The 12,768-nt window shown below is 50.4% G+C and overlaps 1 protein-coding gene across 3 annotated transcripts in view; it reads right to left on the reverse strand.

Annotated features, from left to right (window-relative positions):
- The window catches only part of lipeb (lipase, hormone-sensitive b), a 72,201-nt gene extending 65,766 nt beyond the window's left edge, over positions 1–6,435 (reverse strand). Inside the window, exons 1-2 of one of the 3 annotated variants that reach the window (XM_068018442.1) lie at positions 6,342–6,430; positions 4,081–4,314 (exon numbers count right to left, since the gene is read on the reverse strand). In XM_068018442.1, the coding sequence (XP_067874543.1) occupies positions 4,081–4,105 (25 nt within the window). In that variant the 5' untranslated portion in view covers positions 4,106–4,314; positions 6,342–6,430. Of the gene's footprint in view, positions 1–4,074; positions 4,315–6,341 lie in introns of all 3 variants that reach the window. The other 2 variants (XM_068018440.1, XM_068018439.1) reach the window with 2 other exon arrangements.
- Between the last annotated feature and the right edge of the window lie 6,333 nt (positions 6,436–12,768).

Below are 12,768 nucleotides of genomic sequence, written 5' to 3' on the forward strand. Positions count from 1 at the left end.
ACTGTACCCAAACACCCAGTCACTGACCCTGCAGTCTCCAGATACTGTACCCAAACACCCAGTCACTGACCCTGCAGTCTCCAGATACTGTACCCAAACACCCAGTCACTGACCCTGCAGTCTCCAGATACTGTACCCAAACACCCAGTCACTGACCCTGCAGTCTCCAGATACTGTACCCAAACACCCAGTCACTGACCCTGCAGTCTCCAGATACTGTACCCAAACACCCAGTCACTGACCCTGCAGTCTCCAGATACTGTACCCAAACACCCAGTCACTGACCCTGCAGTCTCCAGATACTGTACCCAAACACCCAGTCACTGACCTTGCAGTCTCCAGATACTGTACCCAGACACCCAGTGACTGACCCGACAGTCTCCAGATACTGTACCCAAACACCCAGTCACTGACCCTGCAGTCTCCAGATACTGTACCCAAACACCCAGTCACTGACCCTGCAGTCTCCAGATACTGTACCCAGACACCCAGTGACTGACCCGACAGTCTCCAGGTACTGTACCCAAACACCCAGTCACTGACCCTGCAGTCTCCAGTTACTGTACCCAAACACCCAGTCACTGACCCTGCAGTCTCCAGATACTGTACCCAAACACCCAGTCACTGACCCTGCAGTCTCCAGATACTGTACCCAAACACCCAGTCACTGACCCTGCAGTCTCCAGTTACTGTACCCAAACACCCAGTCACTGACCCTGCAGTCTCCAGTTACTGTACCCAAACACCCAGTCACTGACCCTGCAGTCTCCAGATACTGTACCCAAACACCCAGTCACTGACCCTGCAGTCTCCAGTTACTGTACCCAAACACCCAGTCACTGATCCTACAGTCTCTAGTTACTGTTCCCAAACACCCAGTCACTGACCCTGCAGTCTCCAGTTACTGTACCCAAACACCCAGTCACTGACCCTGCAGTCTCCAGTTACTGTACCCAAACACCCAGTCACTGACCCTGCAGTCTCCAGATACTGTACCCAAACACCCAGTCACTGATCCTACTGTCTCCAGATACTGTACCCAAACTCCCAGTCACTGATCCTACTGTCTCCAGATACTGTACACAGTCACTGACCCTACATTCTCCAGGTACTGTACCCAAACACCCAGTCACTGATCCTACTGTCTCCAGATACTGTACCCATACACCCAGTCACTGATCCTACAGTCTCCAGATACTGTACCCAAACTCCCAGTCATTGATCCTACTGTCTCCAGATACTGTACCCATACACCCAGTCACTGATCCTACAGTCTCCAGATACTGTACCCAAACTCCCAGTCACTGATCCTACTGTCTCCAGATACTGTACCCATACACCCAGTCACTGATCCTACAGTCTCCAGATACTGTACCCAAACTCCCAGTCACTGATCCTACTGTCTCCAGATACTGTACCCATACACCCAGTCACTGATCCTACAGTCTCCAGATACTGTACCCAAACTCCCAGTCACTGACCCTACAGTCTCCAGGTACTGTACCCAAACTCCCAGTCACTGATCCTACTGTCTCCAGATACTGTACCCATACACCCAGTCACTGATCCTACAGTCTCCAGATACTGTACCCAAACACCCAGTCACTGGCCCTGCAGTCTCCAGTTACTGTACCCAAACTCCCAGTCACTGATCCTACTGTCTCCAGATACTGTACCCATCCACCCAGTCACTGATCCTACAGTCTCCAGATACTGTACCCAAACACCCAGTCACTGATCCTACTGTCTCCAGATACTGTACCCAAACTCCCAGTCACTGACCCTAGTCTCCAGGTACTGTACCCATACACCCAGTCACTGATCCTACAGTCTCCAGATACTGTACCCAAACTCCCAGTCACTGACCCTAGTCTCCAGGTACTGTACCCATACACCGAGTCACTGATCCTACAGTCTCCAGATACTGTACCCAAACTCCCAGTCACTGATCCTACTGTCTCCAGATACTGTACCCAAACTCCCAGTCACTGACCCTAGTCTCCAGGTACTGTACCCATACACCCAGTCACTGATCCTACAGTCTCCAGATACTGTACCCAAACTCCCAGTCACTGACCCTAGTCTCCAGGTACTGTACCCAAACACCCAGTCACTGATCCTACTGTCTCCAGGTACTGTACACAGTCACTGACCCTACATTCTCCAGGTACTGTACCCAAACTCCCAGTCACTGACCCTACAGTCTCCAGATACTGTACCCAAACTCCCAGTCACTGACCCTAGTCTCCAGGTACTGTACCCATACACCCAGTCACTGATCCTACAGTCTCCAGATACTGTACCCAAACACCCAGTCACTGATCCTACTGTCTCCAGGTTCTGTACACAGTCACTGACCCTACATTCTCCAGGTACTGTACCCAAACTCCCAGTCACTGACCCTACAGTCTCCAGATACTGTACCCAAACTCCCAGTCACTGACCCTAGTCTCCAGGTACTGTACCCATACACCCAGTCACTGATCCTACAGTCTCCAGATACTGTACCCAAACTCCCAGTCACTGATCCTACTGTCTCCAGATACTGTACCCAAACACCCAATACTGACCCTGCAGTCTCCAGGTACTGTACCCAAACACCCGGTCACTGATCCTACTGTCTCCAGATACTGTACCCAAACACCCAGTCACTGATCCTACTGTCTCCAGATACTGTACCCAAACACCCGGTCACTGATCCTGCAGTCTCCAGATGCTGTACCCAAACACCCGGTCACTGATCCTACTGTCTCCAGATACTGTACCCAAACACCCAGTCACTGATCCTACTGTCTCCAGATACTGTACCCAAACACCCAGTCACTGATCCTACTGTCTCCAGATACTGTACCCAAACACCCAATACTGACCCTGCAGTCTCCAGGTACTGTACCCAAACACCCAGTCACTGACCCTACAGTCTCCAGGTACTGTACTGTGGTGGTGGGGGAGGGGGGGGGGAGCGGCGGTTGGTGGGGAGGGTGTTGCTGAGAGGGATGTGAAAGAAGGGAGACTGGGAGGGGTGGTGGGGTGTGAGGGACCAGTGTGAAGGAGAAAAGATGTACTGAAAGGGGCCTGGTGAACAGCGGGCTGGAGAGAGGGGGACTGAGAGAGACAAAGGATGAGAGAGATTTGGAGGAGACTAAAGGCTGGCTACCCGACGTGAACCCGACGAGACCCGATGACACGTGTCGGGTTCCTGTTGGGTCACACTTCCGGGTCTCGCATTTGGGCTCAGGTCGTGTTGGACATGCTCTATCACCACCTCCAGTAAGTGGCTCCCATGTTAATGTACTTTTTGGACTTGAAAGGTGGTTTTATTACAGTTATTTTAAGCTGGTGCAGATAAGCAACAAAGTGAAAAATGGAAGATAGGTTAACTGATGGTAGGGTCAGGTTGGGTCGGGCTCGGGTCAGATTTCATTTGCAGTCCTGAGCCAGCCTTTGGGAAAGATACTGAGGATGAGAGGGATTTGGAGGAAGTGGGGTGGTGGGGGGGTGCCTCGATAGAGGGGGTCTGAGAGAGACAGGTTGAGGCCCTGCTGTCCTGTTGGGTGGGTGCTGAAAATCCAACAACACTACTGGAAATAGAGCATGGGAGTTCTCCCAGTGCCCTGACCAATATTTCTCTCTCAACCAACACCCTGAAGACAAACCAAGCCAGCCTTTAAAACAAACTGAATGTGTTATAGCTAAACTACTCCCCCGTTGATCCGGAGGTGGGGGCCGGGGTGGGAGGGGTGTTGGGGTAGGGGGGCAGCTTACCAAATCACACATCCAACCAGCAGACGGTGGACAGACTTGCCTGGTCATGGCACTACGATACCAGCGGGCCTTGAGCAATTGTTCAGTCTGATACACTCAGAACAGCAGTTCACAAGCCAGCCTCCCACATCCGAGGCCAGGGACAGACAGGCCTTGAACTAACAGCGCACTTAATGAGTTGACACATCTAAGAGCTGCTCTGATATCTGCCTTTGAGGAAATGCTGCTATCAGCTACTCCTCCGAAATCTGGCTCCAGGCACTTTTCTCGCTGCCCAGCTAGAGTTAGGTTTTAGGGCAGCAGACTCACTTTCACCTGCACAGCGGGGATCTTCGATCATTCGATGTCACATGATGTGTATGCAGGCCAGGATCAGCTTGGCTGTGATGCCGTTTGCAGTCAAAGACCCTCCCGACACTTGCCGCCTGGACGCACGCATGAAGTACAGGCACTTGGGAGAGGCACTCGGAGGGTCACATCAACACAACTGGAATTGCACCTCAGCACGGCAATGTGAGGAGAGTGGGCAAATTGGAAATTGAGCAAAGACTGTGGAGAAATATAGAACGGTAACAACACTGAAGAGGCTAAGGCTTTCTGCCCAGGACTCTCCTGGTAAAATAAATATCAAATTAATTTCAATATAGATAAGAGGGAGGTGGTATAGCTTGGTCAGAAGAATAAGGAGACTACATACTCCATTGTAAGTAAGAGTCTAAATGTGGTCGAGGAGCAAAAAGATCTGGGGTTACTGATTCACAAATTACTAACAGTAGCAACGCAGGTTAATAAAGCCATTTAACAAAAAAAACAAGTACTAGAGTTCATTTCTAGTGGATTAGAATTGAAAAGCAGACACAGAAGGTTAGTTAGACCACACTTGGAGCATGGCACATGGTTCCACTCTCCATATTTAAGGAGGATACAGAGGCACTGGAGAAGATGCAGAAAAGATTTACTAGAATGAGACCAGAGCGGAGAGGTTATTCCTATCAGGAAAGATTGAACAGGCTGGGGCTCTTTTCTCTAGAATATTAATATAAGATAGTCACTAATAAATCCAATAGGGAATTCAGGAGAAACATCTTTACCCAGAGAGTGGTGAGAATATGGAACTCGCTACCACGGGGAATGGTTGAGGTGAACAGTAACGATACATTTAAGGGGAAGCTGGATAAACACGAGAGAGACAGGAATAGAAAGATATGTTGATGGGTGAGATGAAGAGGAGTGGGAGGAGGCTCGTGTGGAGCATAAACACCAACAGGGACTAACTGGGCTGAATGGCCTGTGTCTGTACATTCGATGCAATAGTACATACAGACCCAGATTGCTATGATCCATCATTTAGTACCAGACACAGTGAAAGCAAAGCAAAGTGCAGTCAGGGAGGGAAAGACATGCATTCAGAAGCTTCTTGATAGTGGGCAAGTGGAAATCCTGGAGGAGATTTAGTGCCAGGATCCCAGCTAGTACAAGGTATTAAACTGAACCTGGCTTCGACAGCAGTCTGTTGTTGCTAACCTGTCTGTGCAGAGGCTGGTCTGCTGAGAATTGCTGATGCCAATCGTTCGGCTATCAGGCTGTAGAGAAGCTCAGCTAATGACAGCATGGAAAAGCGGTCAGCACGTTGCATACATGAATGTCGGGACAGCTCCAGCATGGTGTAATTCGTTGTCACAGAAGTTAGTCAGCACAGTCACACCACACCAACACTCGGCCTGTTTCCAAAGCTCTTCAGCTGTCCATGGTGCTGTCAGTCATGGTTGGATCAAAAGATCCGCTCCCCTCCCCTCCCCTCCCCCCTCCCCTCCCCTCTCCCCTCCCCTCTCCTCTCCCCTCTCCTCCCCTCTCCCCTCTCCCCTCCCCCCTCTCCTCCCCCCTCTCCTCCCCTCTCCCCTCTCCTCCCCTCTCCCCCCCTCCCCCCTCTCCTCCCCTCCCCCCTCTCCTCCCCTCCCCTCTCTCCTCCCCTCCCCTCTCCTCTCCCCAAGCTGACAACAGAGTTGGAGGGGATTTTGTAAACTTGCTCCACAGAGACATCTACAGGCCAGAGCCAGCACTACACCGTGACAGTTGACATAGCAGAATTGAATGGCAAATGTTGACATAGCAATTTTAAATGGGATATTCGGCAGGAAAATGTGATCATCCTCGTTCATTACCACAATCATTGTGCTGCTGTACGAGTAATGTAGAGACCTGGACTAATGACCCCTGGTAACCAGCCCCTCTCCCCAGCTTTGCCCAGTAACCAGCCCGTCACCACAGGTTTCCCAGGTAACCAGCCCCTCTCCCCAGCTTTGCCCAGTAACCAGCCCCTCTCCCCAGGTTTCCCAGGTAACCAGCCCCTCTCCCCAGGTTTCCCAGGTAACCAGCCCCTCTCCCCAGGTTTCCCAGGTAACCAGCCCCTCTCCCCAGGCTTCCCTGGTCACCAATCCCCCACCTCACCAAGTTTCTCTGCTGACCAGACCCCACCCCAGGTTTCCCTGGTAACAAACACCTCCTCATCCAGGTTTCCCTGGTAACCAGCCGCTCATCCCAGGTTCCCCTGGTAACGGCTTCTCTCGAGGACTGACCTGCCGGATCAGGACGTCTCCCCGGGGCCCCGCTGCCACTTCTCGCCGGCTTCGGCGCCGCTCCGCTTGACGCCATCTTCACGCCCTGATGTTGACAGCGCCACCAGCCAATCAGAGGCTCCGCCCCGTCCGCCCACGACTCAACCAGCCAATCAGGGGGCCCCGCACGACCAGCCGACAGCCGTCAATCAAAAAGGCGGACCCGCCCGCGCCAGCCAATCAACGACGCCACACCACTCACCCACGAAAACGCCAGCCAATCAGCGGATCTGAGCCGGCCGCGCCACGGCTGTCCACCGGCGTTCCGACACGCCCTCAACGCCGGCGGCCAATCACCGCCCGCTGCCGCCAACGCAGCTATTGTCAAGTCGACACGCCCCCTCCCGCTGGCGGCCAATCACCGGCTCTGTTCGCGCCACCGCCGCCTTTCAGCGGATGGACACGCACATGGCGCCAGCAGCCAATCAGCGCACGCATGCTCTCCACGAGCCAGTGATGCCGGAAGGAGAGTGTCAATGTGCTCCAGTGGGTTGGCGAGGCAGGAGCATATCCACAGCCTCTGGACTGAGCCTGAGTGAGAGATCGCCAGGCGGCACATGGGCTGCTTCATGGAGCCATCAGACTACATTACAGAATGATTCCAGTACAGAGACAAGCCATTCAACCTAACTGCACTGTCCATTGTTCAGCCTCCAAACCATCTAACTAAATGGCAGAGCGGATCCGAGAGGCTGAATGGCCTCCTCCTGTTCCTGTGTAACAGGCTCCAAGGGCTGAATGGCCTCCTCCTGTGCCACAGGCTCGAGGGGCTGAATGGCCTCCTCCTGTTCCTGTGTAACAGGCTCCAAGGGCTGAATGGCCTCCTCCTGTGCCACAGGCTCGAGGGGCTGAATGGCCTCCTCCTGTTCCTGTGTAACAGGCTGGAGGGGCTGAATGGTCTCCTCCTGTTCCTGTGTAACAGGCTGGAGGGGCTGAATGGCCTCCTGTTCCTGCGACACAGGCTCGAGGGGCTGAATGGCCTCCTGTTTCTGGTTCTGCTGTGAGGTAGACAGCACTATTTAGTGGTAAACTCAACTTCCTTTTTCACTGAGTCACAACGCTCCTTTGGGAAGTTATGAAAAATCTTGGACTGAATTTTTCCTGAAATTTATGGTTATTGGGACTCATTTAGAATGTGCAGAATCAGAGGGAGCTCTGCACTGTCAGAGGGTCAGTACTGAGGGAGTGCTGCACTGGGGAGAGCGTGTTACACACTGGATAACACACGGGGAGAGCGTGGTACACACTGGATAACACACAGGGAGAGCGTGTTACACACTGGATAACACACGGGGAGAGCGTGTTACACATTGGATAACACACGGGGGGAGCGTGTTACACATTGGATAACACACGGGGAGAGCGTGTTACACATTGGATAACACACGGGGAGAGCGTGTTACACACTGGATAACACGGGGAGAGCGTGTTACACACTGGATAACACGGGGAGAGCGTGTTACACACTGGATAACACAAGGGAGACGTGTTACAGACTGGATACCACACACGAGAGCGTGTTACAGACTGGATAACACATGGTGAGAGTATGTTGTACACTGGATATCACATAGGTACTTGATCTACTGCAGCAATAACCCAGACAGGACTGAGTATAATGTAAACTAGCTCAAAGGAAGATGGTTGTGGTTGTTGGAGGTCAATCATCTCAGCTCCAGGTCATCACTGCAGGAGTTCCTCAGGGTAGTGTCCTAGACCTAACCATCTTCAGCTGCTTCATCAGTGACCTTCCCTCCATCAGAAGGTCAGAAGTGGGAATGATCACTGATGATTGCACAGGGTTCAGCACCATTCACGACTCCTCAGACACTGAAGCAGCCCATGCCTGCATGCAGCAGGACCTGGACAACTTTCAGGCTTGGGCTGATAAGTGGTAAGTAACATTTGTGGGGAGGCCTAGTGGTATTATCACTGGACTAGTAACCCAGAGACCCAGGGTATTTCTCCGAGGACACGGGTTCGAATCCCACCACAGCAGAAGGTGGAATTTGAATTCAATTAATAAAAATCGGGAATTTAAAGCTGGTCTAATGATGGCCATGAAACCATTGTCGATTATTGTAAAAATCCATCTGGTTCACTAATGTCCTTTAGGGAAGGAAATCTGCTGTCCTTACCTGGTCTGGCTGACATGTGACTCCAGATCCACAGCAATGTGGTTGACTCTTACATGCCCTTGAAATGGCCTAGCAACAAGAGCAATTAGGGATGGGCAATAAATGCTGGCCTGGCCTGCGATGCCCACATCCCATGAAAGAATAAAAAAAAAGTGCCAGGCAATGGCCATCTCAAACAAGAGAGAATCTAACCATCTCCCCTTGACATTCAACGGCATTACCATCACTGAATCCCACACTATCAACATCCTGGGGGTTACCATTGACCAGAAACTGAACTGGAGTAGCCATATAAATACTGTAGCTACGAGAGCAGGTCAGAGGCTAGGAATTCTGTGGCGTGTAACTCACCTCCTGACTTCCCAAAGCCTGTCCACCATCTACAAGGCACAAGTCAGGAGTGTGATGGAATACTCTCCACTTGCCTAGATGGGTGCAGCTCTAACAACACTCAAGAAGCTCAACATCATCCAGGACAAAGCAGCCCGCTTGATTGGCATCCCATCCACCAACTTAAACATTCACTCCCTTCACCACCGACGCACAGTATACCATCTACAAGATGCACTGCAGCAACTCACCAAGGCTCCTTAGACAGCACCTTCCAAACCCTCAACCTCTAGCACCTAGAAGGACAAGGGCAGCAGATGCATGGGAACACCACCACCTGCAAGTTCCCCTCCAAGTCACACACCATCCTGACTTGGAACTATATCGCCGTTCCTTCACTGTCGCTGGGTCAAAATCCTGGAACTCCCTTCCTAACAGCACTGTGGGTGTACCTACCCCACATGGACTGCAGCGGTTCAAGAAGGCAGCTCACCACCACCTTCTCAAGGGCAATTAGGGATGGGCAATAAATGCTGGCCTGGCCAGCGACGCTCACATCCCAGGAAAGAATAGAAAGAAAGGACAGTGTATAGGTGACTTTAACTGGGGGTGTAGTTAGATTTGTGAAGATTTTCTTATCTAGTGTTCTGTAATTGTAATTATGCTTGTCCTTGGCTGGTAAAAGATTTTATCCTCTAATTAATGGGTTGGTTACTTCTTTGGAGTTGAAGTGTATTTTCCCTTGTCTAAATGATAAAAGTTCTTTAGTTTAGAATGAAGGGACCAAGATCAATGCGACAACTTTAACAGGCAGAGACCTTCCTTAAAATAGGAAATGGAAAACAAGTAGTGCAAATACTTTATGGCCGCTGGATCTTCGTTTGTGCTCCTGTAGCAGAAAGCTCGTAAGGATTTGACAGTCAATGGGTGTTGGTATGTCGGGTCCAAGTGATCACTTGCAAGGTGTACCAGTCCTTCCGCACAGATGCAACTGCATGGGAGAGGCTAAAGGCCACTATGGAACTGCACACGTGCTCTCGATCGCTTACACTCACGCAGGTGCCTAAACTCTGGTGTGCCAACAGGAGAGCAAACTGCAAGTGGAGCATGCATTGCCTGGGGCCTGAAGCTGCTTTGCTGCCTGGGCCTTGCCTGGGGCGTGAAACTGCTGTGGTTGTGCTGGTCTCTGAAGTTTCTTGCTGCTTAGATCTTGGCATCTTTGTCTGTGCTTTGCTTTGTAGTTAACCTCAGTAGTAATTTACCGAAGAGTCATAGAGCGCTGTTTTAATCGTTATCCTCAATAGTAATTTGTAGTAGTGTTGCTAGGAATCAATCTGATGGCTTATATTGTGGATTGATTGCTGCTTTGATCTCATGCAGAGGAAATATTAAGAAGCCCACAAATCACCACAAATTGCAGACATTTCACCAACTGGATGCAGTAGCTGTTACTGCTTTTTTGTTTTAATTTATTGTGTAACTTTGAACACCCGAGTAAACAGGAATCAGTTGGAACAACAGCAGAATCAGAATTTTCATGAGACATCATACTGCACGATTCAAATATGTGTACATCGGTCTTTATTGACTTCACGATTCAATATAAGAACTCGGGTACGTCACACTTCACAGCCCACAGGAGTACAAACATACAGTGATTTACTCAAAGCTCATGCCAATTTCATCTTTGATCTCTACATTCCATGCATCCTACTACTGACTATCACAGTACATCAAAGACACATAAAAGTGGCATCAGAATAACACTGTGGAGACAGCAAGATGAACTTAGCTTCTCTCAACCTCTCCTCATCATTCTGTTACCATGGCCATATGGTCCACTTAAGCTCTTACACTCATTTTATTACCATAATCACAGACCAACAAGACATGGATAAATGAATTCCACACATTCCATATCTTAAGAAGAAATCCTTGCCTTAGGCCCACACATACAATACATCACATGTTGAGGTGGTGATGTAATGGCAATGTCATTGGACTTGTAATCCAGCGGCCTAGGCTAATGCTTTGGGGACATGGGTTTGAATCCCACCAGGCAGATGGTGAAGTTTGAATTCAATGAATACATCTGAAATTTAAAAGCTCATCTAATGGTGACCGTGAAACCATTGTCGATTGTTGTAAAAACCCATCTTGCTCACTAGTGCCCTTTAGGGAAGGAAATCTGCTGTCCTTAACCTGGTCTGGCCGACAAGTGATTCCAGACCCACAGTAATGTGGTTGACTCTTAACTTCCCTCTGAAATGGACTAGCAAGTCACTCAGTTGTAACTAACTGCTACAAAGTTTAAGAAAAGGAATGAAATCCGTTGGACCACCCGGCATCGACCTAGGCATTGGAAACGACAACGGCGAACCCAGACCTGTCGACCCTGCAAAGTCCTCTTTACTGACATATGGGGACTTGTGCCAAAGTTGGGAGAGCTGTCCCACAGACTAGTCAAGCAACGGCCTGACATAGTCATACTCACGGAATCATAATTGACAGACAATGTCTCAGACACTGCCATCACCATCCCCGGGTATGTCCTGTCCCACCGCAGGGCAGACCCACCAGAGGTGGATGCACAGTGGTATACAGTCAGGAGGGAGTTGCTCTGGGAGTCTTCAACATTGACGCCAGACCCCATGAAGTTTCATGGCATCAGGTCAAACATGGACAAGGAAACCTCCTGCTGATTACCACCTACCACTCCACTACCGCCCCCACCTCCCACCCCTCAGCTGATGAATCAGTGCTTTTCCATTTTGAACACCAATTGGAAGAAGCACAAAGGGTAGCAAGGGCATAAAATGTACTGTCTGTGGGGGACTTCAATGTCCATCACCAAGAGTGGCTCGGTAGCACCACTACTGGCCATGTCCTAAAGGACACAGCTGCTAGACTGGGTATGTGGCAGGTGGTGAGGGAAAAAACACACTTGACCTTGTCCTCACCAATCTGCCTACCACAGATGCTTCTGTCCATAACAGTATTGGTAGGAGTGACCACCGCACAGTCCTTGTGGAGATGAAGTCCCGCCTTCACATTGAGGATACCCTCCATCATGTTGAGTGGCACTACCACCATGCTAAGTGGGATAGATTTCGAACAGATCTAGCAATGCAAAACTGGGCATCCATGAGGCGCTGTGGGCCCTCAGCAGCAGCAGAATTGTACTCAACCACAATCTGTAACCTCATGGCCCGGCATATCCCTCACTCTACCATTACCATCAAGCCAGGAGACCAACCCTGGGTAAATGAAGAGTGCAGGTGGGCATGCCAGGAGCAGCACCAGGCATACCTCAAAATGAGGTGTCAACCTGGTGAAGCTACAACACAGGACTACCTGGGTGCCAAACTGCGTAAGCAGCATGTGATAGACAGAGCTAAGTGATCCCATAACCATCGGATCAGATCGAAGCTCTGTAGTCCTGCCACATCCAGTCATGAATGGTGGTGGACAATTAAACAACTGACAGGAGGAAGAGGCTCCACAAATATCCCCATCCTCAATGATGGTGGAGCCCAGAACATCAGTGCAGAAGACAAGGCTGAAGCATTTGCAACAATCTTCAGCCAGAAGTGCCGAGTTGATGATCCATCTCGGCCTCCTCCTGAAGTCCCCAGCATCACAGATACCAGACTTCAGCCAATCCGATTCACTCCACGTGATATCAAGAAATGACTGAAGGCACTGGATACTGCAAAGGCTATGGATCCTGACAATATTCCAGCAATAGTACTGAAGACCTGTGCTCCAGAACTTGCCGCGCCCTTAGCCAAGCTGTTCCAGTACAGCTACAACACTGGCATCTACCCGGCAATGTGGAAAATTGCCCAGGTATGTCCTGTACACAAAAAGCAGGACAAATCCAACCCGACCAATTACCGCCCCATCACTCTACTCTCAAT

The sequence above is a fragment of the Heterodontus francisci genome, chromosome 39 (assembly GCF_036365525.1).
Source record: "Heterodontus francisci isolate sHetFra1 chromosome 39, sHetFra1.hap1, whole genome shotgun sequence".
Classification (NCBI taxonomy): Eukaryota; Metazoa; Chordata; class Chondrichthyes; order Heterodontiformes; family Heterodontidae; genus Heterodontus; species Heterodontus francisci.